The 25,854-nt window shown below is 39.5% G+C and overlaps 1 protein-coding gene across 4 annotated transcripts in view; it reads left to right on the top strand.

The window, feature by feature from the left end:
• The first annotated feature begins 212 nt into the window (after positions 1 to 212).
• The window catches only part of NARS2 (asparaginyl-tRNA synthetase 2, mitochondrial), a 150,423-nt gene continuing 124,781 nt past the window's right edge, over positions 213 to 25,854 (top strand). For 2 of the 4 annotated variants that reach the window (XR_016393857.1, XM_022593918.2), the window contains exons 1-5: positions 216 to 684; positions 3,863 to 3,972; positions 4,491 to 4,611; positions 6,592 to 6,732; positions 12,597 to 12,677. Coding sequence is in view for 3 of the 4 variants with exons in the window: in XM_022593918.2 (XP_022449626.1) it covers positions 544 to 684; positions 3,863 to 3,972; positions 4,491 to 4,611; positions 6,592 to 6,732; positions 12,597 to 12,677 (594 nt within the window). In the remaining variant the exon portion in view is untranslated. Of the gene's footprint in view, positions 685 to 3,862; positions 3,973 to 4,490; positions 4,612 to 6,591; positions 6,733 to 12,596; positions 12,678 to 25,854 lie in introns of all 4 variants that reach the window. The other 2 variants (XM_089915355.1, XM_089915354.1) reach the window with 2 other exon arrangements.

The following is a 25,854-nucleotide window of genomic DNA, read 5'->3' as shown; positions in this document are numbered from 1 at the left end:
GACTCTCATACCTCACCCCAAGCGGGTTACCTAGTTCCTTCAACGCTAACCTCTACAACCCTAGCGTCTTAACTCCGCCCCATCTCAGCTCCTGACCCCGCCCCTTCCTCCGCTTCGCCGCCTCTTTAAACGGAGTCACAAGTACGCATGCTCCCTCGGAACTTCCTCGTAGCGTGATGACGTTAGCATTGACGTGGTGACGTAGGGGTGGGTGCCGCGTGTGTTTCAGCCAGGGGAAAGCGCGTGGGTTTAGAAGCCACGCGGGGTTGTGGGGTGTCCCGGGAGCTCAAGGCGTGCGCTTTCTCTTTGGCCGTTCGCCGCTGAACGTCTTGTGTCCTTTCCGCCCTTTCAGGGTGGGGGAAAGCAGAGCTTCTCCACGAGCTGGGGCCCGTGAAAGAGAAGGGAGCCAGCGGGGGACTCTGGAGTGCCTGAGGGCAGGGCTGCGGCCCGGAAGAGGGGAGGAGAAGAGAGGGTTCCCGTAGGCAGGGTCCGCACGCGCTGGGATCAGGGCTGGTCACGAGAAGGGCCTGGGGCGGCCGCGCTATGTTCGGGGCCCGGTGCCTGCTCCGAGCCCTGCGCTCCTGTTCCTCGGCTCCCTGCCCAAGGCACAAACCTTCAGCCAAACTGAGCGTGCGGGACGCTCTCGGGGCCCAGAACGCAAGTGGGGAGCGCGTTAAGGTCCAGGTTAGTGTATCGGAAGGCGGTGGGTTTGTCTTTTTCGTTGACTGATATGGCACGTCCACGTCTAGGCTTTCGTTGTGCTGTCGGGTCGGACAGAACGACCGGCAGGGCAAAGTTAGAAAGTGTAGACAATCGTGTGGGTCCACGTTTTTCTCCTCTCGTTGGTTACCGTTAGTTTTGCCTGGGAAGTGCTGGAACTTTGCTTTCATGATACAGGTTATTACCCGTAAACTTGTTAATCATTTTGCTGTATGTCCCTCATAACGTGTGTCCACAGTTATATAGCTCCTTGAGTGCAGGAACTATGTCTTACCCGTCTTGATAGTCACACATAGCTCGCGGTAAATATTTGTTCAACTAAACCATACCTTTTATTGAACTTTTAACCACCTCAGTGCCTAAAATGGGGCTTTGCATAAAATTTATGTTAATAAATTAGGAGAACGAGTGGAGTGTAGCACTCTGAAAGAGCTCTGGAGTCAAGCTGCCTCGGTTTAAATCTCTGCCGCTTAGTAGCTTGTTAATTATGGGCGTGTCACTTAACGTGCTCTAAACCTCAGTTCCCTCTTACGAGAATGGAGATAATAGTCCTTACCTCACAGAGTCCTGAAGATTAGTTACAAAACATGTAGGGCAGTGGCCCACTGTGAATAAATGTTAGTTGCTATCATTTCTCTTGTTAATAATAATATTTTCAGCGGCTCCACACTGAAGGTACCTCCTTAAAGGAGCAGACCAAGCAAGGAGGTTTGACTTACTAGGTTGCTGAAACACACTGATGCAGTTATTTTTGCTGTCCTCACATATCCTTGATTTTTAGCAGTATGACCAATTTCCCCCTCTTTGCATTTCTTTGGGTTTCATATTCTTTCTATTATCCAAATCAAAACTTTTTCTTGCATTAATCTATTAATTCAACATACATTAATACCTTTGTGTGCTAGTCTAGAGAGGATTCAAAGATGAAAAGAATGGAACATACTCGCTAGGTTAGAGGCTTTCACTTTAGTGCTGTGCAGTGTAATTTAGAAGTATCTGAATTGAGTGGTACTGTAATTGTAAAATAGACACTAATTTTGAAGAACAAAAGAATGCAAACTATCTCAGTATTTTTAATATTGATTACATGTTGATATATATTTTGGGTTCAATAAAATATACTATTAAAATTAATTTAACCCATTTCTTATGTAACCACTAAAAAAGTAAAATTACATATGTGGCTCAGATATATTTGTCAGACAGCCCTGGTCTGATGGATAAGACAAGAAATGACAACAATGTGATAAGTATTAGTGGTATAAATAGAAAAGTTTGAGAATACAGAGAGGGAAGTTCTTAACAGTGTGAGGAGGTCAAAGAAGACTTCTTGCGTGAGGTGACATTTCAGCTGAGTCCAGAAGGATGTGTTTCCTCAGGCACAGGAACCAGGGATAGGGTGGAAATATCATTTCAGAAGAGCTTGTTGACAAGAACATGAACTTTGAACTGATATCTGTGTTTGAATTCCACCTGTACTACTTGGTAACCTTGAGTATTTAACAAGGTTATCCTAACTTCTCTAAATATGTTTCATCTCTAAAGTGATAGTTCTTGTGAGGATTAAGTAGAAAAATACCTATAAAGAGCTTAGGACGGAAGCACATTAAACAGTGCTCCATAAATGTTAACTTTTACTAACAAGTAAAAAGCAAGGCATTGGTGCTTTGGATTGGGCATGTTCAATTTATGAAGGGCCTTGTGTGTGAGACTGAGGCAATTTACGCTTTATTCAGTGTAGCCCTGGAGAAAGATCAAGCGCTTCCTAGTAGACTTAGGTTTAAATTCAGGCTCTGCCGTTTACCAGCAGTGTGCCCTCAGGCAGGTTATTTAACTTCTCTGAGCCTTAATTCTTCACTTGTAAAACGGGAATAATGATAATCCACATTGCTGTTGTGAGGAGGAGGTGAAACAGTATATGAAGAAGGTAGTAAAATGTTTGTTACATAGTAGATGTTCAGTACATGATAGATATTCTTCCACTGGATATATTCATGGATTTTCTACTGTGTGCCTGACAATAGCCTTCAATGCAACTAAAAATGTGATTCCTAAATCCACAAAATATTATGGACATGCAAATAATAGAAGGGCTTTAATAACAGTGTCTATTAGGGTGTGGTGGGGATACAAAGGAAGTCAGGATCAGTACAGTTTTTCTAAGTAGAATTATCTCACTTTTCCCAAGCACATTTGATGGTTAACCGAACACCATCAACTGTTCACAGTTGTTCAGAGGCTGCTAGAATATTCTCTCAACCTCTATGCTAGTTAAATTTAACTAGCATAGAGGTTGTCATCTGTGAGAGAGCTGTTTTTAGTGTTCTACTTGAAGACATCTCATTTGTACTCATGCATACCTGTCATTTAAATTCAGTGTCTTTGAAAGTTTATGTGCTACTTAATATAATCATAATAAGTTTCTTGAGAACTCTTTTAGTATGATACTTTGTAAAAAAGAAAACCCCATAAAGATGTTTCTAGTCTATAACTACATAATCTCCCTTCTGGGAATTTTTTTTTTTTTTTTTTTTTTTTTGCGGTATGCGGGCCTCTCACTGTTGTGGCCTCTCCCGTTGCGGAGCACAGGCTCCGGACGCGCAGGCTCAGCGGCCATGGCTCATGGGCCCAGCTGCTCCGCAGCATGTGGGATTTTCCCGGACCGGGGCACGAACCCGTGTCCCCTGCATCGGCAGGCGGACTCGCAACCACTGCGCCACCAGGGAAGCCCCCTTCTGGGAATTTGATATAAAAGGAGAAAGGAACCAAAATGTGTACCCTATTATGTGTAATGGTGGGGGAGAGGGGCAGGGGCAGGGGCAGGAAGAAAACCTGGAATATTAGGGGGATTGGTTATGTGAATTAGGCTCATCAACCTAACAGGATTTGGGACCTCTTATTCAGAATGATGAGCTTTATTAACAAAACGACAACAGCAAAAAAGGTGGAATGCCAAAGCTGTATTTCACTGTGATGAGGACCATATAAAATTATATATGCATATTGGTAAACTAAAAGCAATTGATTTGTTCAGGCAGGATTATGAAGACTTATTTTTTTTATTTAGTCCTCTGTGTGTATGTGTAATGAAAATTTAAAATGTTTGTATTTTAAACTCACATTTAGAAATATTTCTCATTAGGGATGGATTCGTTCAGTCCGATCCCAGAAGGAAGTCTTATTCCTGCATGTAAATGATGGGTCATCTTTGGAAAGCCTTCAGGTTGTAGCAGATTCAAGCTTTGACAGTAGGTGAGGTTTTTTTGTTTGTTTGTTTGTTTGTTTTAAAGAGTACTTTGAATTTTTTTCATCTCCTCTGTTCCCCATTTCCCTAATCTAAGTGTTCATATTGCCCCCTCAGTGATCTTTCTAAACAAATCTTCTTTTCATAGCTTTGAGGCTCAAGTCCAAATACTTAGAATCAAGATCCTTCTCTCCTCTCTCTAACATCTTCACATGACAATATCCCCCACCTATTCTTTGCTTCTCTCTCAACTATGTGCAGCTCTTAACCCAATTAAAGGTAAAATCTTCTATCATTAAATGGTTTAGGGACTTCCCTGGTGGTCCAGTGGTTAAGACTCCATGCTCCTAATGCAGGGGGCCTGGATTTGATCCCTGGTCAGGGAATTAGATCCCGCATGCCGCAACTAAGACCTGGTGCAGCCAAATAAATAAATAAATAATAGTTTAATGTTCTGAGAGCAATGTTGGTATTAATATGAGGGCTACATGTAAGATCTTGTTTATGCTATGTTTTGTTATTATAGAGAACTGGCCTTTGGGAGTTCCGTGGAAGTTCAAGGGCAGCTGGTAAAAAGTTTGTCCAAAAGGCAAAATGTGGAACTGAAGGCAGAAAAAATTGAAGTTGTTGGAAATTGTGATGCCAAGGTATGTGTTGTGAAACGATTATGGAGGCGGTTAAGACTTAATTTAAAACATTAGCAACGTTTTAAGTGTGATTATTGGGAAGATGGCACTTGGAACTTTTCGATTGTGACTTCTAGATAATTGAAACAGGCTATAGACTGAGGAATGTAGAAAGAGTAGCAAAAAGTATTTATGTAGATGGCTGGAGCCTAGGAGTGAGAGCTAAGTGATAATACTCTGTGTATCTCTGTGGTGCCTGTCACTGTTGAGACTTGCCACTTTACAAGCATGCCTAGTCAGCTGCAGTGACAAAGACATACCAGGGCAAACCACATTCTTAGGAAAGCTCTGCCTAGAAATTACTGTTGCATGATCTAGAACTGTACCATCTGGTGCAATAGCCACTAGCCACCCATGGCTATTTAATATTAAATCAGTTAAAATTAAATTAAAAATTCAGTTCCTCAGTGACATTAGCCACATTTCAAGTGCTCAGTGATCACATGCAGCTAGCAGCTACCGTACTGCATTGCACAGGTACAGATCATTTCCGTTTATCACAGAAAATTCTGTTGGATGGTGCTAGAGTGTGGGGATGCTTAGGCTGAACAAAGATACGAAATTCTACATTAAGACATGTTTATTCCTGTTTTTGCAAGACTCTTCTGTTAGTAGCTTTTTATGTATAGCCTGATAAAGAGGTTAGAGGGAATAAAACCATAGATTATCAATCCAGTTTCTCTTTGGAGAAAATGAGACCCAGTCAGGTAAAATGACTTGCATTAGGTTATATTGCTGATTAGCGGCACAGCTGAAGTTTATGTGCTAGCCATTTTAGCCCCCTGTGGTTTGGCTATACTCATCTTCAAATATTTGATGAACAACAAATGAGGAATATAGGAAAATAGCATCATTTTAATTCAAATTCATTTTTAGTTCTTTTGGATAATTGAAATGTTAACCATTTTTATTTTTGCTTTTTTAGAGGGATGTTTGATTATTAAAAATTTGCCATGTGTTTTACTCTTCTTAAATTGTTTTCCCTTGGTGGGTATTGATGCTTTCCACTACTCTTCCCCCTCATTTCAGTGTCATTTTTAAGTATTCAGCATTAGGGAATTCTGAACCTGCTAACAGTCCCCAGATTCCTATTAATGTGATCATATTGTCACTTTCGTAGGTATGGGACCTATTTCTATATGACATAAATTAATGTGTGCACAAGGCCTAAAAGGAATAGATAGCTATGTTGGTAGCCTGTGTTAGAGTTCTTTTACTTAGCTTCTCTGTTATCTTTTTTATTGAAACTTTGGTTTTGGTCTGAAACTTTTATCCTGTCTTCTCAATCTTGTAAAATGAGTGGGGGCAGGGAAATTTTTCTAGGTAGAGTCATAATTTCCTTTAAAATTTTTATGAATATACATTGCTCGTCCAGATGACACAAAGCTGTTGACCCTCGCTCATGTTCTGAAACAGCAGCACATGTTGATAAATGGTGATAAATAGTGCTAATTGATTATGAGCGCTTGTGGACTTTCAAGACATTTGGGCAATTTTAAAATTCAATACCAGCTGTGTGTATACAGCTGTAGAAAACATAATGTTTAATATCTACAATATTCTAAACTCATGTGTGCCAAACAGTGGAGTGTTTTGGGTAACTATATCCTAATCTCTCTATTTGTAAGTAGTGATTGATAGATAACGGATAGAAATTTGATAAATAACAGATTAGCCTTGGTGATAATAAGTAACTTTGCCCAAGGTTCCAAAGCTAATAAGTAGTAGAGCTGAATTTAAACCCACATCTTTCTGACTTCACTCACTGTTCTACTAACTTGTTAGAATTAATGTGGACCATATTCAGTTATGTTAAGATATAAGGAAAAAAAGCGTCTTAGTTTTATTCTAAAGCATTACTATTTAACAAATGCCCTGTAAGCTGATTTTATAAAAGTGTATTTCTTTTAGCTTCTAACTTGTTTTTCCTTTTATTTTCAGGCTTTCCCTTTTAAATATAAAGAGAGGCATCCTCTGGAGTATCTGAGACAATACCCTCACCTTAGGTGTAGGACTAATGTTCTGGGTTCTATACTGAGGGTTCGCAGTGAAGCCACAGCTGCTATCCATTCTTTCTTTAAGGTAAGGAGCTTTGCTTCTAGGTGTTCTTTCTTGTGAAGAAGTTGAATAATTGTAATACTGGAGTATTATCCTGAAAGTTCTTCGGGTTATTTATTCCAAGCACCCTTTATTGTGTGGTACTTTTTTCTTTGGCTGATTTTAAATTTTCTGTTTGTCACTGGTTTTGAGTAATTTGATTAATGTGTGCCTTGGCACAGTTTTCTTTATGTTTCTTGTGTTTGGAGTTCATTGAATTTCTTGGATCTATGCATTTTAATTTTCACCAAGTTTTTCAGTCATTATTTCATCAAATATTTTTATGTTACCTCTCTCCTTTGGGGACTTCAGTTACCCATATATTAGGCCACTTGATGATATCCCAATAGCTCTCAGATGTTCTTTTCTTTTTAAAAAATCTTTATTTTCCAGCGTGTTTCTTTTGGATAGTTTCTATTACTATGTCTTCAAGCTTACCGATCTTTTCTTCTGCAGTGCCAGTTTCTTTTTCCTATCCAGTGCATTTTTCACCCCATATCTAAGTGAAAGGCTTCATATCTAAGTGTTTGATTTGGGCCTTTTTTTTTTAGTGTCTTCCATGTCTCTACTTAACTTTTTTGAACATATACAATACAGTTTTAGTTAAAACTGTAGTTTTCATAGCTATTTAGTAACTTTTTACGTCCTTCTAATGTGTCAGCTATGAGTCAGTTTTAATTGATTGATTAGTCTCTTCATTATAGATTATGTTTTCCTGCTTCTTTGTATATCTGCTAATCTTTGATTAGGTGCCAGACCTTGTTAATTTTACCTTGTTGGGTGCTGGATATTTATAAAGCTTCTTAAGCTTTGTTTTGATATGTAGTTAAGTTACTGGAAGGGTCTTGCTTTTATGATTTGTTAAGTAAATCTGGAGCAGTGCTCAGTCTGGGTCTGATTATTCCCCACTACTGAGGCAAAGCCTTCCTGAGTATTCTACCTAGTGCCTTTTGAATTACAAGATTTTCCAGCCTGGTTTGTGCGAGCAGGCATTGTTTCCAGCCACATACGAGCACCAGGTGCTGTTTCCTCTAATCGTTGTGGATGGTTCTTTCCCTGGCCTTGGATAGTTTCCTCACTTGCGTGTGCTGATCATTCCTCCACCTAATACTCCAGGGTGACTCCCTGTATATCTCTGGAGTTGTTGGACAGCTGTCTGCTCTCTGGTACTCTGTCCTGTCAGTTCTAGCCACTTTGGTCTCCTCAACTCAGGGAGTCTGCTGGGCTCCACTTTATTTCTCCCTTCTTCCTGCTGTGGCCTGGAAAATCTCAAGATAGTAAGCTGGGCTGCTGGTAGGGTTCACTGTGTTTGTTTCCTATCTCTCAGGGATCAGTCTCCTTTGTTGTCTGATATCCAGTGTCTTGAAAACCAGCATTTCATGTGGTTTGCTTGTGGATTTTTCTTTTTTCTTTTTGCGGTATGCGGGCCTCTTACTGTCGTGGCCTCTCCCGCTGCGGAGCACAGGCTCCGGACGCGCAGGCTCAGCAGCCATGGCTCATGGGCCCAGCCGCTCCGCGGCATGCGGGATCCTCCTGGACCGGGGCACGGACCCGTGTCCCCTGCACCGGCAGGCAGACTCTCAACCACTGCGCCACCAGGGAAGCCCTGTTTTTGTTTTTGTTTTTTGTTGTTTCAAATGGGAGGGTAAATCTAGTTCCTATTTCTACATCTTGGTCGCAGACAGTTTATATACAGTAAGCACTAATTTTAAAAAATTATTGGTGTTGATCAAGTAGATTGATCTAATGCCTAAAGACATTTTGTCTCATTTAGCTTTGCTTTTCAGCCATTTCCCCCAACCCGGGAAAGCCACAGTGGAATGTAGTTGGTAAGTTGATGAGGTGAACGGACCCTCGTTCCATGTGGTGGATGGAAGGGCTCCAAAAGCAAGAGTGACCCAATGGATAACGTTCAGTATTATTCCATGTAGTTTTGGAACTCTTCCTAATCCACTTCTCCAGATCCATCTCACTTGCAAAGATTGTCTGACAGCGTACCCTTCCCTTGGACGGCATCCAAATTCATGCAGGCCCAGCCCTGCCATAGCACACGAAGGAAGTTCTTGCTCTTTGAAAAGCTCCTTGAGGTAATTTTTGATGTGACAGCTAAAGAACATCATGGCTTTAAAGCATAAGAATAAACAAAGGAAAATAAATCACATTATACAGTGTCATCTCATTATAGTGTGAAAGGGTGTGTTTACATATGCTCTCATAAACTTTCTTATGCATCTTCCATATGGCTTTTTTTAAAAAATAAATTTATTTATTTATTTTTGGCTGTGTTGGGTCTTCGTTGCTGCCCATGGGCTTTCTCTAGTTGCGGTGAGCAGGGGGCTACTCTTCATTGCGGTGCGTGGGCTTCTCATTGCAGTGACTTCTGTTGCAGAGCACGGGCTCTAGGCGCGCAGGCTTCTGTAGTTGTGGCTCGAGGGCTCTAGAGCACAGGCTCAGTAGTTGTGGCGCATGGGCTTAGTTGCACCGCGGCATGTGGGATCTTCCTGGACTTGAACCCGTGTCCCCTGCGTTGGCAGGTGGACTCTTTACCACTGCGCCACCAGGGAAGTCCCATCCATATGGCTTTTCAATAGTGCTTGACCCATACAAACAGAAAATTTGTTCAGATGTAAAAATCTTTTTTCCCTGTATGGCTTTAACAGCTGATAAAGTCAGTGGATCTGCTTTAATTCTGAAAGTTTTATGGATTTCTGGCCAGTAGGTGGTGGTATTGGCAATCCATTAACAAGTGGGCTTTACCTAATTTATACATTTCTTATTACTTAAAGTTTTCACAGGTATGTAAATAATTTTAAAATAATAAAAAACACTAGAAAACTCTGAAATCAAAGAATAAGCAAAGTAAAGTAAAATTTAAAAAACATTTTAGGTGGTTGAAAATAATGAATTTTAGCACTGTTGGTGATGGTTATAAAGGTAGGTACTTTTGAGTCTTATAAATTCACTTTTTAATTGTAAAGCTCTGGAAAATATAATCCTGATACCTCCTTCTAAGATGTCACCCACTTGTGTATGTGACAGGATTGAATTGTTTAAAGAAATAATTGGAGTACTATAGGACATATTAAATATTATTTATATATTATCCTATATTTGGTACTGTTTCTATGTTTGTTACTTTAGGCTCCCTAAAACATGTTAAGAACTAAAATGTAAAATTTTCAAAAATTTCAGATCTTGAAATATAGGGAAAAAGAAACTTGAGCACAAACCTTTTAGTTAGGATACTTTAAGGATCTAGAGTTTTTTGGTTTGAGTATCAAAAATGTTTACTGTATAACTTGCTTTGCTTATAAAATTGACACATTTGCTGAGTACTAAAACATGACTATCTAGAATTCTCAAAAAATGAGTTATTTACAAGAGCTGAGTTTCTCAAATAATAGGATTATCTCTTTAGGCACCAATTTTTTTTCTAATTTCCAGTGGAAGTTATCCTAAAATGTATTACATACTTCCCTGGCTTCCTGAAGTGAGCCAACAGAAAAGAGTTTGCCCTTTCCTGGTGAGTTGAGGTTCTTCCTCTGAGTATCAGATTGTTCTCTTCTCAGTATGGCAGTGCCTTCAAAGCCTGTCATGGTGAGGAGTGTTCTTTGACCCTGCATTGAATGACCCTAGACTGCTGTGTCTTTGAGTTTCTGTGACTGCTTTTTATGGGGTGTGTTTTTGGTTTTTGTTTTGTTTTTTTGGTCTCTTGCTGTCACTTTTTGTCGCCAGTGGTGTGTCTGTGGCTAGCAATTGCTGTCATGTTTCTTTTTTGTTGAGTCTGATTAAATAATATTTATTTTGTGTGTGTTAAAGAAAAATATAGCCCATGACTCTTTGAGTGATGTGTATGGGCCTTAGTACATGAATTTTGTAATTTTCAGATACTCATTCATTGCCTTATAAATATCTGGTTATAGCAATGTGTATCTATCAAAATACTTAGATATTTAGAGGTGATGGGTGGGATCTGAATAATTGGGCCAAAATTTTTGACCCCTTCTCTGGCCTTCATCTCTCTTATTAGGAACCCCTTTGCTGTGGGATAGGATAAGTACCTGACAGTGGAACCCCACTGGAGGCAGCCACTGAGAGTACTCCTGCTATTTATTTTCCTACTTCTCTATCCACTTTCTCTTTTGTGGACTTTGTTCTCGTCTTTGTTGTTCCTTTGTACCCTCTCCTGTATAACTTTTGGTGGTAATGCTACAGACTTTGATATGATAAGCCTTGCTAGCACTGTTAAGGCTTAAAAAGCCGATGATGCCTTTTGAAAGGTTTAGCATTATTTGAGAATTGAGAATAATTCCCACTATTTGAGTGATTTTTTAAAAAAATCCCATACAGTTATTTTCATAAGATTTACAGCATTGTTCCTTGTGGCAGTTGACCAGTTCTAACTTAGGCAATTATATTTAGCCGTTAAATTTTCTCCTCCCTCTCGCCACCCTTGTTTCCTTTGGATTTTTCACTTCCTTTCTTTGTTTACTGCACTCATGCTCATAGTTGCCTTATGTGGAATAAATGATTCATGTCCATAATTCTTGGCTTCTAGGAGATAAAAATTTTATGCAGTAATGTTATTGATTCTATTTCATTTGTTCTCTATAATGTGCTCTGTGCAGCACCTCACCACACGTTGTTCCCAGATTAAGTACATATTTGAACACTTACTGAGACTCCTAATTTATAGCTTGAAAATTTAATCAGTCTACATCATAAGGCAAGTTGTTGGCTGGATACTTTGTATCATAGCCAGAATACTTGAATTCAACCTTTTTAGGAAGGAGGGAGTAAATTTGGGAGGCCCCTGGTAATACAGTGACATATTTTACATTCCACCAGTAGGTACTGGCAGAATTTAGCAGAGATTAGATGGATATATATGAACTTATTGTATTGATGTCAAGAACAAAATGTTTACATTGAACACATACTCTTATGCCTTTGCAGTATAAATTCACTTTAGCTGCCTCCACCCCCACCCTGCAGCATTTATGCTGTCTGTAACCTTTCGCCTACATCCATAGTCAAAGTGAAAGAAGCATAACCTTGAAGTTGCTGGGTTATTTCAGTTTTACTAGCAACAGCTTTTGTGGTTCACTAATGGAAATAGTCTCAGACTTTAGAGCAGAAGGATTGCAGTTGGGTGCCTTAGTAATGGATGGGTTTGCTGCTCACAATCTTCCTTGAGGCAAAGGAAGTGCACTGCCTGTGCCACGTGCGGTGCACTGTGCCATCAGTTTAATGACAGACTTCCTAAAAATCATTCCTGCCTTTTTGCTGTTTATTTCTGCGGTCCCTGATTGTCAACCGTAATTTATCTCCTTTTTGATGGTTTGTTAAAATTGAGGGTCTCATTCCAAAATAACAACTTAATATTGATCACTTTTATTCCCTTAGCAGTGTGGGCAACATCATTATGCATTAGCCCTGAGTGAGTGTGCGTGTGTGTGCGTGTGTGTTAAATCACTATCAGTATGTTGGAAAAGTGGGAAGAAGAAATGGCACCAGAGAGAGATCCTGAGCACCTAGGTTCTAGTCCCGGCTCTGACTCTGACTCGTTGTATGATTTTGGCCTCTCATTAAATCTCTCTGGGCCTCAATTTCCTTGTCTTTCCAGTGAGGAGATTGGACTAGATATTGTCTAAGTCAGTTCTGATTTAAAATTCTTTGTGCATAGTAAACTCTCCATTTGATATTTTAATAGTTTTATTTTGGGGATTAAGGAGGGATTTGATATGGCATTCTCTTAGTGCTATTTGAATCATATAATGAAGTGTATGTTCTTGGAAGTGTTTCACATACAAATATACTGAGAAAAGTGGTTTCTCTTTTTCTTCCAGGACAGTGGCTTTGTGCATATTCATACTCCAGTAATCACATCCAATGACTGTGAGGGGGCTGGAGAACTTTTTCAAGTTAAGGTAAGCTGTGCTTCCCATCTTGGGGGATATATTGCTCTCTGATATTTTTCATTTGAGGGTTTGCTTTAAATTTAATGAGAGTTATGTGGATAGAACATGAAATTTTGTTGATAATAATCCTTAAAAAACGTGCATAGAAAATTCACACTTCTCTAATTTTCTGTCCAAACAGCTGTATTACCTACGTTGTGACTGAAAGGAGTGGATTTTTAATTTAGTACTCTATTTGCCTTTTTTATAACTGTGAATTGGTGAACTAGAGAAATTTGAAGAAATTAATAAAAATTCTAAGAGACCTTTTCTGCAAATTCAACCCCCAAGTTATATTTTTGGGTGTAACTGTTATTTTAAGAGATGGAACTAAAATAGAAAAATATACATGTGAATATTTTCTTTTTCAGAGTCTTTAGAAAATATATTTTTCATAAGAAATTATTTAGTCTGTATACCTCATGAAGGCTTTTATTTTAATTCTTTGTTCAGCAATTATTCTTTGAGCTCCTACTATGTGCCACATATTGTCAGCCTGCTCTTGTTGCAGGAAATTTAAAAGTTACCAGTTTTTCTTACATGTCAGCAATTGAAAGCCTTTCACTTACCAATTAGACAGCCTGTTTAAAATCATTGACCGGTAGTATAATGTACAAAGAGAAATGTATGTTGATGAGTGGTGCTTTTTGTATTTCTTTCATTTATTTACTGATTTCCGTATCTCTGAGAAATCAAGATTCTTTATATATTTGGGTGATTTCATCAAATGACAAGACCTGTACAAAACTACTCTCTCTGGTTCAATATATTCTGACTCTTGATAATGATGCTTTCTCTTCATATTATTGAACAGCATATTCACTGGGAGAAGTTATCCTGATGTGTCAAAATCATTATTCAAAATAATAATCAAATGCTGTCTTTCTTCATAGGTGGTTTGAAGAAATCTAGATGATAGCCTTCTGCAAAAAGCAGAATAAAAACGCTTGGTTGAACATTTAAAGTAGGAGTGTTAGCATCTGTATATGAGTTCACAGAAGGCAGCAGATGATAAAATAACAATATGTAAATTGAAGAAAACATTCTCTTCTAGCCATTTATGTTGTTAATTTTCTCTTTGCACCTTAATAGTCATCTGAATATTGAAGTGAAGAGGAATTACCCACCTTAAATACATTTCATGATCCCTTAATCTAAACTACCAAATATTAAAAAGTAAATGATAGAGAAGGAAATGTATAATCTAAAGGAGTTTTTACAAATATAAAGGGAATTATTAAAGAGACCCAAGTTAAACAAGTAAAAAAAAATCTGTAACAAACTTAAATAATTATAAATTTGGAGCTAACTGCTTTACCACCAGAGAAATCCCCTAAGCAAGTCTGAATAATTCAATATGTGCATTTTGGACACTAAACAACACAAGGTAAATTATCAAATAAGAATAAATACAGAGAAAGTAGGAAGATGTATTTTTTTTTTTAAATCGGGGCTTTTTAAATTTTATTTATTTATTTTTGGCTGTGTTGGGTCTAAGTTACTGCGCACGGGCTTTCTCTAGTTGCAGGCAAGTGGGGGCTACTCATTGCAGTGGCTTCTCTTGCTGTGGAGCATGGGCTCTAGGCGCGTGGGCTTCAGTAGCTGTGGTACATGGGCTGAATAGTTGTGACTCACAGGCTCAGTAGTTATGGCACATGGGCTTAGCTGCTCCACGGCATGTGGGATCTTCCCGGACCAGGGCTCAAAGCTGTGTCCCCTGCATTGGCAGGCGGATCCTTAACCATTGTGCCACGAGGGAAGTCTGAAAATGTATTTCTGAAGCTAAACAAATGAGAAGTGTTCTCTGTTCTTAGTACTCCAGGGCCAGGTTGAGGAATTTTATGTAGTGGAATTAGGCTTTGTCTATTCAGAGTGTCAGAAAGGTGCTCTTGAATTCATTGATGCTAGGCTCCTGCATTCAGGGTCTAGCACAGGTTTCAGCAGTCTGTGGCTTTTGTTTTATGAGCCCACTGTCTTTGTTGCTTTCAGCAGTTCAGCTCCTAAGATTTGTCTTCTGCCTGCCAACACACTCTCCTCTGAAAGCAGTGCTCCTTCTTATTCCCACCTCACACATCTCTACACTTCCAGGCTTCATTGTGTGGATTTCTTCCGGACTGCATGTAGAGGCATAGGGGTTTGAGTCTTGGCACCTTACTGTTAGGAGGAAGTGAAGTGTCACATCTAAATCCTTGCTTCTCTTAATAGTGCTCTTTTTTGCTCTGATAACAATGAAGTCCAGTAACTACTTAAAGATAAGGATGCCTGGTACATACTCAGGTTTGAGGACAGCAGTAAGATGCCACCTTGAAATGCACAGTAAGAACATAATACACTGTCGAGAAGTAAATGCATGTCCCATCATTTTAGTTTTCTTTTTCCTCATTCCCATTTCCTGCTTTAAGATTTCAGATATTTGCTAAGGTTTGGGGACTCCTGAATACACATGTAGGAAGTTGCATTCAAAAGCATTAATTTGTTATTCAGCAGACCTTTGGTACCATCTGTGTTCAAGATTCTGTGCTAACTGTTAAGGGGATACAAAGATGTACTCAGGGTTCTGGTTGGTGAAGCTGGTGAGTTGGCAGGCATAAGAGAGGAAGGAGCATGCTTTTCATTCACTATTGATGTTACTTATGCTACAGTATTCTTTGGTTGTACACCTTTTCCTCTTTGTCTTAGAGCCCTAGCTGAGTTCCCACAATTATGTTTGATCTTTATGATTCTGGAGTAACTAGTTTGTCTCTGAGAAGATAAAAGAGATTAAAGGCAAGAATTAGGGATTGTGGCAAAATCTAGACATTGATAGGAAATAAGGTGAAACTGCTTTATGTATATACTTGAGGTTACAGTGTTACAAGTTATAAGTGGTATGAAATCTAGAGGGTAATTAGGTCTGTGAGGATTGACTTGGTCAGAAACATCTTCAAAATAAGTATGTGACTTAACTGTAGCCGAGGGAGAGTACTTCAGGTAGGGGAGGAATGTGAGCAGAGTCAAGTAATTAAAATGAGTGTGGGGTTTTCACTGGATGCCGGATGGACAGATTAGAAGGTTTATGTTGGTAAATCATAAAAAGTAAAGTTGGGGTGTATAGGAATGAGAAAATGGAGGTTTTTAAAAAACAACTTTATTGAGATACATTTTACATACCATAAAAATCAGTCACTTAAAGTACACTGTTCCATGGTTTTTAGTATATTCACAGAGCTGTGGAAGCATCACCACAATCTAATTTGAGAGCATTATATCACCCCAAAGTGAAACCCAGTACCCATTACCAATCCCTTCCTGTTTCCACCCCAAGTTCTAGGTAACCACTAAACTGCTCTCTATAGATTTGCCTCTTCTGGAATATTTCATATAAATGCAGTCATACAACATATGGGCTTTTGTGTCAGGCTTCTTTCATTTAGCACAACGTTTTTGAGGTTCATACAAGTTGTAGCATGTATCAGTACTTCATTTCTTTTATATCCAACTAGTATTCTATTGTATAGATATCCAACGTTTTATTTATCCATTTAGCAGTTGATGGATGTTTGGATTATTTCACCTTTTGGCTATTATGATTAATTCTACTATCAACATTTGTGAAATCATTTGGATGAGTATATGATATCACTTCTCTTGAGTGGAATTGCTGGGTCACATGGTAGCTTTATGTTTAATATTTTGAGAAACCACCAAACCATTTTCCAAAGTGGCTGCATCACTTTACATTCCCAACAGCAGTGTATGTAGGTTCCAATTTCTCCCCATTATTGCCAACACTTATTGTTGCTCTTCATTTTTTTTTAAACATCTTTATTGGAGTATAATTGCTTTCCAGTGGTGTATTAGTTTCTGCTTTATAACAAAGTGGATCAGCTCTACATATACATATATCCCCATATCCCCTCCCTCTTGTGTCTCCCTCTCATCCTCCCTATCCCACCCCTCTAGGTGGTCACAAAGCACTGAGCTGATCTCCCTGTGCTATGTGGCTGCTTCCCCAAGCTATCTGTTTTACATTTGGTAGTTTATATAAGTCCATGCCACTCTCTCACTTTGTCCCAGCTTACCCTTCCCCCTCCCCTTGTCCTCAAGTCCATTTTCTACCTCTGCATCTTTATTCCTGTCCTGCCCCTAGGCTCTTCAGAACCCCTTTGTTTTTTTTTAGATTCCATATATATGTGTTAGTGTACGGTATTTGTTTTTCTCTTTCTGACTTACTTCACTCTGTATGACAGACTCTAGGTCCATCCACCTCACTACAAATAACTCAATTTCATTTCTTTTTATGGCTGAGAAATATTCCATTTGTATATATGTGCCACATCTTCTTTATCCATTCATCTGTTGATGAACACTTAGGTGGCTTCCATGTTCTGGCTATTGTAAATAGAGCTGCAGTGAACATTGTGGTACATGACTCTTTGAATTATGGTTTTCTCAGGGTATATGCCCAGTAGTGAGATTGCTGGGTTGTATGGTAGTTCTATTTTTAATTTTTTAAGGAACCGCCATACTGTTCTCCATAGTGGCTGTATCAATTTACATTCCCACCAACAGTGCAAGAGGGTTCCCTTTTCTCCACACCCTCTCCAGCATTTATTGTTTCTAGATTTTTTGATGATGGCCATTCTGACCAGTGTGAGGTAAATCCTCATTGTAGTTTTGATTTGCATTTCTCTACTGATTAGTGATGTTGAGCATTGTTTCATGTGTTTGTTGGCAATCTGTATATCTTCTTTGGAGAAATGTCTATTTAGGTCTTCTGCCCATTTTTGGATTGGGTTGTTTGTTTTTTTGATATTGAGCTGCATGAGCTGCTTGTAAATTTTGGAGATTAATCCTTTGTCAGTTGCTTCATCTGCAAATAATTTCTCCCATTCTGAGGGTTGTCTTTTCGTCTTGTTTATGGTTTCCTTTGCTGTGCAAAAGCTTTGAAGTTTCATTAGGTCCCATTTGTTCATTTTTGTTTTTATTTCCATTTCTCTAGGAGGTGGGTCAAAAAGGATCTTGCTGTGATTTATGTCAGAGTGTTCTGCCTATGTTTTTCTCTAAGAGTTTGATAGTGTCTGGCCTTACATTAAGGTCTTTAATCCATTTTGAGTTTATTTTTTTAAATTATTATTTATTTATTTATTTATTTATTTATTTATTTTGTGGTACGCGGGCCTCTCACTGTTGTGGCCTCTCCCGTTGCGGAGCACAGGCTCCGGACGCACAGGCTCAGCGGCCATGGCTCACGGGCCCAGCCGCTCCGCAGCATGTGGGATCTTCCTGGACCGGGACACGAACCCGAGTCCCCTGCATTGGCAGGTGGACTCTCAACCACTGCGCCACCAGGGAAGCCCCCATTTTGAGTTTATTTTTGTGTATCGTGTTAGGAAGTGTTCTAATTTCATTCTTTTACATGTAGCTGCCCAGTTTTCCCAGCATCACTTATTGAAGAGGCTGTCTTTTCTCCATTGTATATTCTTGCCTCCTTTATCAAAAACAAGGTGACCATATGTGTGTGGGTTTATCTCTGAGCTTTCTATCCTGTTCCATTGGTCGGTATTTCTGTTTCTGTGCCAGTACCGTATTGTCTTGATTACTGTAGCTTTGTAGTCTAGTCTGAGGTCCGGTGGCCTGATTCCTCCAGCTTCGTTTTTCTTTCTCAAGATTTCTTTGGCTATTCGGGGTCTTTTCTGTTTCTATACAGATTGTGAAATTTTTTATTCTAGTTCTGTGAAAAATGCCATTGGTAGTTTGATAGGGATTGCATTGAATCTGTAGATTGCTTTGGGTATTATAGTCATTTTCACACTGTTGATTCTTCTAATCCAAGAACATGGTATATCTTTCCATCTGTTTGTATCATATTTAATTTCTTTCATCAGTGCCTTATAGTTTTCTGCATACAGGTCTTTTGTCTCCTTAGGTAGGTTTATTCCTAGGTATTTTATTCTTTTTGTTGCAATGGTAAATGGGAGTGTTTCCTTAATTTCTCTTTCAGATTTTTCCATCATTAGTGTATAGGAATACAAGAGATTTCTGTGCATTAATTTTGTATCCTGCTACTTTACCAAATTCATTGATTAGCTCTAGTAGTTTTCTCGTAGAGTCTTTAGGATTCTCTATGTATAGTATCATGTCATCTGCAAACAGTGACAACTTTACTTCTTCTTTTCTGATTTGGATTCCTTTTATTTCTTTTTCTTCTCTGATTGCTGTGGCTAAAACTTCCAAAGCTAGGTTGAATAATAGTGGTGAGAGTGGGCAACCTTGTCTTGTTCCTGATCTTAGTGGAAATGGTTTCAGTTTTTCACGACTGAGAGCAGTGTTGGCTGTGGGTTTGTCATATATGGCCTTTATTATGTTGAGGCAGGTTCCCTCTATGCCCACTTTTGGAGGGTTTTTATGATAAATGGGTGTTGAATTTTGTTGAAAGCTTTTTCTGCATCTTTTGAGATGATCATATGGTTTTTATCCTTCAGTTTTTTATTACGGTGTATCACATTGATTCATTTGCATATATTGAAGAATCCTTGCTTTCCTGGGATAAACCCCACTTGATCATGGTGTATGATCCTTTAAATGTGCTGTTGGATTCTGTTTGCTAGTATTTTGTTGAGAAATTTTGTATCCTTGTTCATCAGTGTTATTGGCCTGTAGTTTTCTTTCTTTGTGACATCTTTGTCTGGTTTTGGTATCAGGGTAATGGTGGTCTAGTAGAATGAGTTTGGGTGTGTTCCTCCCTCTGCTATATTTTGGAAGAGTTTGAGAAGGATAAGTGTTAGCTGTTCTCTAAATGTTTGATAGAATTTGCCTGTGAAGCCATCTGGTCCTGGGTTTCTGTTTGTTGGAAGATTTTTAATCACAGTTTCAATTTCAGTGCTTGTGATTGGTCTGTTTATATTTTCTATTTCTTCCTGGTTCAGTCTTGGAGGCTTGTGCTTTTCTAAGAATTTGTCCATTTCTTCCAGGTTGCCCATTTTATTGGCATATAGTTGCTTGTAGTAATCTCTCATGATCCTTTGTATTTCTGCAGTGTCAGTTGTTACTTCTCCTTTTTCATTTCTAATTCTATTGATTTGAGCCTTCTCCCATTTTTTTCTTGATGAGTCTGGCTAATAGTTTATCAATTTTGTTTATCTTCTCAAAGAACCAGCTTTTAGTTTTGTTGATCTTTGCTGTTGTTTCCTTCATTTCTTTTTTCATTTATTTCTGCTCTGATCTTTATGATTTCTTTCTTTCTGCTAACATTGGTGTTTTTTTGTTCTTCTTTCTCTAATTGCTTTAGGTGTAAGGTTAGGTTGTTTATTTGAGATGTTTCTTGTTTCTTGAGGTAGGATTGTATTGCTGTAAACTTTCTTAGAACTTCTTTTGCTGCATCCCATATGTTTTGGGTCGTCGTGTTTTCATTGTCATTTCTTTCTAGGTATTTTTTGATTTCATCTTTGATTTCTTTAGTGATCTCTTGGTTTTTAAGTAGTGTATTGTTAGGCCTCCATGTGTTTGTATTTTTTACAGGTTTTTTCCTGTAAAAAAATTGATATCTAGTCTCATAGTGTTATGGTCAGAAAAGTTACTTGATACGATTTCAAATTTCTTAAATTTACCAAGGCTTGATTTGTGACCCAAGATATGATCTTTCCTGGGGAATGTTTCATGAGCATTTGAGAAGAAAGCGTATTCTGTTCTTTTTGGATGGAATGTCCTATAAATATCAATTAAGTCCATCTTGTTTAATGTATCATTTAAAGCTTGTGTTTCCATATTTATTTTCATTTTGGATGATCTGCCCATTGGTGAAAGTGGGGGTGTTAAAGTCCCCTACTATGATTGTGTTACTGTTGATTTCCCCTTTTATGGCTGTTAGCATTTTCCTTATGTGTTGAGGTGCTCCTATGTTGGGTGCATAAATATTTACAATTGTTAAGATTCTTCTTCTTGGATTGATCCCTTGATCATTATGTAGTGTCCTTCTTTGTCTCTTGTAATAGTCTTTACTTTAAAGTCTGTTTTGTGTGATATGAGTATTGCTACTCCAGCGTTCTTTTGATTTCCATTTGCATGGAATATCTTTTTCTATCCCCTCACTTTCAGTTTGTATGTGTCCCTAGGTCTGAAGTGGGTCTCTTGGTGACAGCATATATATGGGTCTTGTTTTTGTATCCATTCAGCCAGTCTGTGTGTTTTGGTTGGAGCATTTAAACCATTTACATTTAAGGTAATTATTGATATGTATGTTCCTATTACCATTTTCTTAATTGTTTTGGGTTTGTTATTGTAGGTCTTTTCCTTCTCTTGTGCTTACTGCCTAGAGAAGTTCCTTTAGCATTTGTTGTAAAGCTGATTTGGTGGTGCTGAATTCTCTTAGCTTTTGCTTGTCTGTAAAGATTTTAATTTCTCCATCAAATCTAAATGAGATCCTTGCTGGATAGAGTAATCTCGGTTGTAGGTTTTTCCCTTTCATCACTTTCAATATGTCCTGCCACTCCCTTTTGGCTTGCAGAGTTTCTGCTGAAAGATCAGCTGTTAACCTTATGGGGATTCCCTTGTATATTATTTGTTGTTTTTCCCTTGCTGCTTTTAATATTTTTTCTTTGTATTTAATTTTTGATAGTTTGATTAATATGTGTCTTGGCGTATTTCTCCTTGGATTTATTCCTTATGGGACTCTCTGGACTTCCTGGACTTGATTAACTATTTCCTTTCCCATATTAGGGAAGTTTTCAACTATACTCTCTTCAGATATTTTCTCAGTCCCTTTCTTTTTCTCTTCTTCTGGGACCCCTAGAATTCAAATGATGGTGTGTTTAATGTCCCAAAGGTCTCTGAGACTGTCCTCAATTCTTTTCATTCTTTTTTCTTTATTCTGCTCTGCAGTAGTTGTTTCCACTGTTTTATCTTCCAGGTCATTTATCCGTTCTTCTGCCTCAGTTATTCTGCTATTGATTCCTTCTAGAGACTTTTAAATTTCATTTATTGTGTTGTTCATCATTGTTTGTTTGCTCTTAGTTCTTCTAGGTCGTCGTTAAACGTATCTTGTATTTTCTCCAGTCTATTTCCAAGATTTTGGACCATCTTTACTATCATTACTCTGAATTCTTTTTCAGGTAGACTGCCTATTTCCTCTTCATTTGTTTGGTCTGGTGTGTTTTAACCTTGTTCCTTCATCTGCTGTGTGTTTCTGTGTCTTCTAATTCTGCTTAACTTACTGTGTTTGGGGTCTCCTTTCACAGGCTACAGGTTCGTAGTTCCCGTTGTTTTTGGTGTCTGCTCCCAGTGGCTAAGGTTGATTCAGTGGGTTGTGTAGGTTTCCTGGTGGAGGGGACCAGTGCCTGTGTTCTGGTGGATAAAGCTGGATCTTGTTTTTCTGGTGGGCAGGACTGTGTCCGGTGGTATGTTTTGGGGTGTCTGTGACCTTATTATGATTTTAGGTAGCCTTTCTGCTAATGGGTGGGGTTTGTTCCTGTCTTTCTAGTTGTTTGGCATAGGGTGTCGAGCACTGTAGCTTGCTGGTCGTCATTGAGTGGAGCTGGGTCTTAGCATTTAGATGGAGATCTCTGGGAGAGCTTTCGCTTTTTAATATTATGTGGAGCTGGGAGGTCTCTGGTGGACCAATGTGCTGAACTCGGCTCTCCCACCTCAGAGGCACAGGCCTGACAGCCGGTTGGAGCACCAAGACCATGTCAGCCACACGGCTTAGAAGAAAAGAGAGAAAAAAAGAAAGAAAAAGATAAAGTTGTTAAAATAAAATATAATTGTTAAAATTTTTTTTAAATTTAAAAGTAATAAAAAATAGAGAAAGAAAGAAGAGAGCAACGAAACCAAAAAACAAATCCACCAATGATGACAAGCGCTAAAAACTATACTAAAAGAAAAACGGAAAGACAGAACCCTAGGACAAATGGTGAAAGCGTATACAGACAAAATCACACAAAGAAGCATACACATACACAGTCACAAAAAGAGAAAAAAATATATATATCGTTGCTCCCAAGTCCACCGCCTCAATTTTGGGATGATTCATTGCCTCTTCAGGTATTCCACAGATGCAGGGTACCTCAAGTTGATTGTGGAGCTTTAATCTGCTGCTCCTGAGACAGCTGGGAGAGATTTCCCTTTCTCTTCTTTGTTCGCACAGCTCCTGGGGTTCAGCTTTGGATTTGGACCCACCTCTGTGTGTAGGTCGCCTGAGGGCATCTTTTCTTCACTCAGACTGAATGGGGTTAAAGGAGCACCTGATTCGGGGGCTCTGGCTCACTCAGGCCGGGGGGGAGGGAGGGGCACGGAGTGCTGGGCGAGCCTGCGGTGGCAGAGGCAGGTGTGACGTTGCACCAGCCTGAGGCGCACTGTGCGTTCTCCCGGGGAAGTTGTCCCTGGATCACGGGACCCTGGCAGTGGTGGGCTGCACAGGCTCCCGGGAAGGGAGGTGTGGATAGTGACCTGTACTTGAACACAGGCTTCTTGGTGGCCCCAGCAGCAGCAGCCTTAGCGTCTCATAGCAGTCTCTGGGGTCCGCGCTGACAGCCGCGGCTCGTGCCCGTCTCTGGAGCTCGTTTAGGCGTTGCTCTGAACCCCCTCTCCTCGCACACCAGGAAACAATGGTCTCTTGCCTCTTAGGCAGGTCCAGACCTTTTCCCGGACTCCCTCCTGGCTAGCTGTGGCGCCCCCTTCAGGCTGTGTTCACGCAGCCAACCCCAGTCCTTTCCCTGGGATCTGACCTCCGAAGCCCGAGCCTCAGTTCCCAGCCCCGCCCGCCCCGGCGGGTGAGCAGACAAGCCTCTCGGGCTGGTGAGTGCTGGTTGGCACCGATCCTCTGTGCGGGAATCTCTCCGCTTTGCCCTCTGCACCCCTGTTGCTGTGCTGTCCTCCGTGGCTCCAAAGTGTCCCCCCCCGCCACCCCGTCTCTGCCAGTGAAGGGGCTTCCTAGTGTGTGGAAGCTTTTCCTCCTTCACAGCTCCCTTCCAGAGGTGCAGGTCCCGTCCCTATTTTTTGTCTCTGTTTTTTCTTTTTCCTTTTGCCCTACCCAGGTATGTGGGGAGTTTCTTGCCTTTTGGGAGGTCTGAGGTCTTCTGCCAGCGTTCAGTAGACGTTCTGTAGGAGTTGTTCCACATGTAGATGTATTTCTGATGTATTTGTGGGGAGGAATGTGATCTCCACGTCTTACTCCTCTGCCATCTTGAAGGTCTCCCCTTGCTTTTCTTTTTTTGGTTATAGCAGTACCAGAGAGTGTGAAGTGGTATTTCATTGTCGATTTTCTCTTTGCCTTTTGCTTTTGATAGTTTACAATTTATATGTAAATATGTAAATCATATTTAAGCTTTTAATTACAATTCTGTGTCAGAATGTGGTAGATAAATGATCACATATCGTGAAATTAAATTAGACTGAGAAAATCTTGGAGTAATACTTCATATAACAAGAACAGTATTCAGGACTAGAGTTTATACATTTAAATACTTCTTAAAGTGAAGAATGAACTGAAAGTCTATTAAATGGAACCCATGAAGATGTGTAATTTTATATCCGAATCTTATACTGTGGGCATTCTTATACTGGATCTCATACTGTGTACTGAAGTTTGGCATTAGATGGGTTGCTTTTTCTATTATTGTGGATATTTACATAATATAAAATGTATCAGTGTAACCATTTTTAATGAACTGTTCAGTACCATTATAGTCACAGTGTTGTACAACCATCACTACTATATTTATTTCCAGAATTTTCCAGCACCCTAACAGAAGCTCAATAGCAAAAACTCCTCATTCCCTTTACCTCCAGCTCCTAGTAATCTCTCATCTACTTTTTGTCTTTGTGGATTTCTGGCTATTTCATATAAATGGAATCATACAGTGTGTAGCCTTTTGTGTCTGAACATGTATGAGAATTTCATTTCTTTTTATTACTGAATAATGTTCCATTGTATGGATATACCACATTTTGTTTAGCCATTCATTCATTGATGGACATTGCGTTGTTTCCACCTTTGGCTTTTGTGAATAATAATACTATGGACATCCGTGTATAAGTTTTTGTTTGAACACCTGTTTTCAGTTGTTTTGAGTATATATTTAGGAGTAGGACTGCTGGGTCATATGTTTATGTTCTAATTTAACTTACTGAGGAACTGCCAAAATTATTTTCCACAGTGGCTGTACCATATTATATTCGCACCAGTGGTGTGAGGGTTCCACTTTTACCACATTTTCACCAGTGCTTGTTATTTTCAGTTTCTTTGATTATAGGCATCCTGATGAACGTTAAACAGTATCTTGTGGTTTTGATTTGCCATTCCCTAGTGTCTAAGGGTGTTGAATATCTTTTGTGTGTGCCCGTTGACCATTTGTATATCTTCTTTGGAGAAATGTCTATTTCAGTCCTTTGCTCATTTTTTAATTGGCTTATTTGTCTTTTTGTTTTTGAGTTATAGGATTTCCTTATTCTAGATACAGATCTGTCTTTTTCCCTCTCCATCAGCAGTGTGAAGCCTTTGATGTTGCCCCTCAGGGGATACAGCCTTGGGTGTGCCCACTATCATCCAGAGATGGCATTGATTCTGGCAGGGCTCTTTTGGCTATTTCTTTCCCAGACCATACCCAGCTCTTAAACTCCACTAATTGCAGCTGCTTGCTCTGTTGTTTTCAACAGTGTTTGGGGGCATAAATTGCTTCACAGACTAATCCAGTCAAATTCAGGCTTCTTTAAAGATGTACTTCCCAAGGTCAATGTTTAAAATTTATTCTGACCACAAAAGATCTCTTCTGTCTCTTTCCATTTCTCTCCAGCCAACCAGCAGATCTGCAGTTTAGCCTTTATCTCCAAAGAATATCAATCTCTTCTCAATGGTCTTTCACTCCAACCACTGTTTTTAAGAGCACCCTTAGGTTTGAACTTACCCACAAGTGAAGTCAGTTCCTCTGGGAAGAGATTTGGAAGTCTGGTTTATGGCTGCTTCTAGCCCCAGTGAAAATCTCTGAATCACGGCTCTGGTGCTGGGGGCAGGAGCAGTGGACACTCCTCTTTAAGTGACATTTCAGTTTAGGAGCTGAGTGTTCAATTGAGTGGGTGGCTGTAGCCCCAGGTCTCCTTGGCTTGCCGCTGCTAGCATGGAAGCCTCACCTGGTGAGCTGGGGCAAGATAATCCGGGTCTAGTAGTCTTAGCAGG

This window comes from Delphinapterus leucas, chromosome 7 (assembly GCF_059928025.1).
Source record: "Delphinapterus leucas isolate spDelLeu-1000000601 "Yukka" chromosome 7, BTC_Dleu_Yukka2, whole genome shotgun sequence".
Taxonomy (NCBI): Eukaryota; Metazoa; Chordata; class Mammalia; order Artiodactyla; family Monodontidae; genus Delphinapterus; species Delphinapterus leucas.
This window is presented reverse-complemented; position numbering and strand designations above follow the sequence as displayed.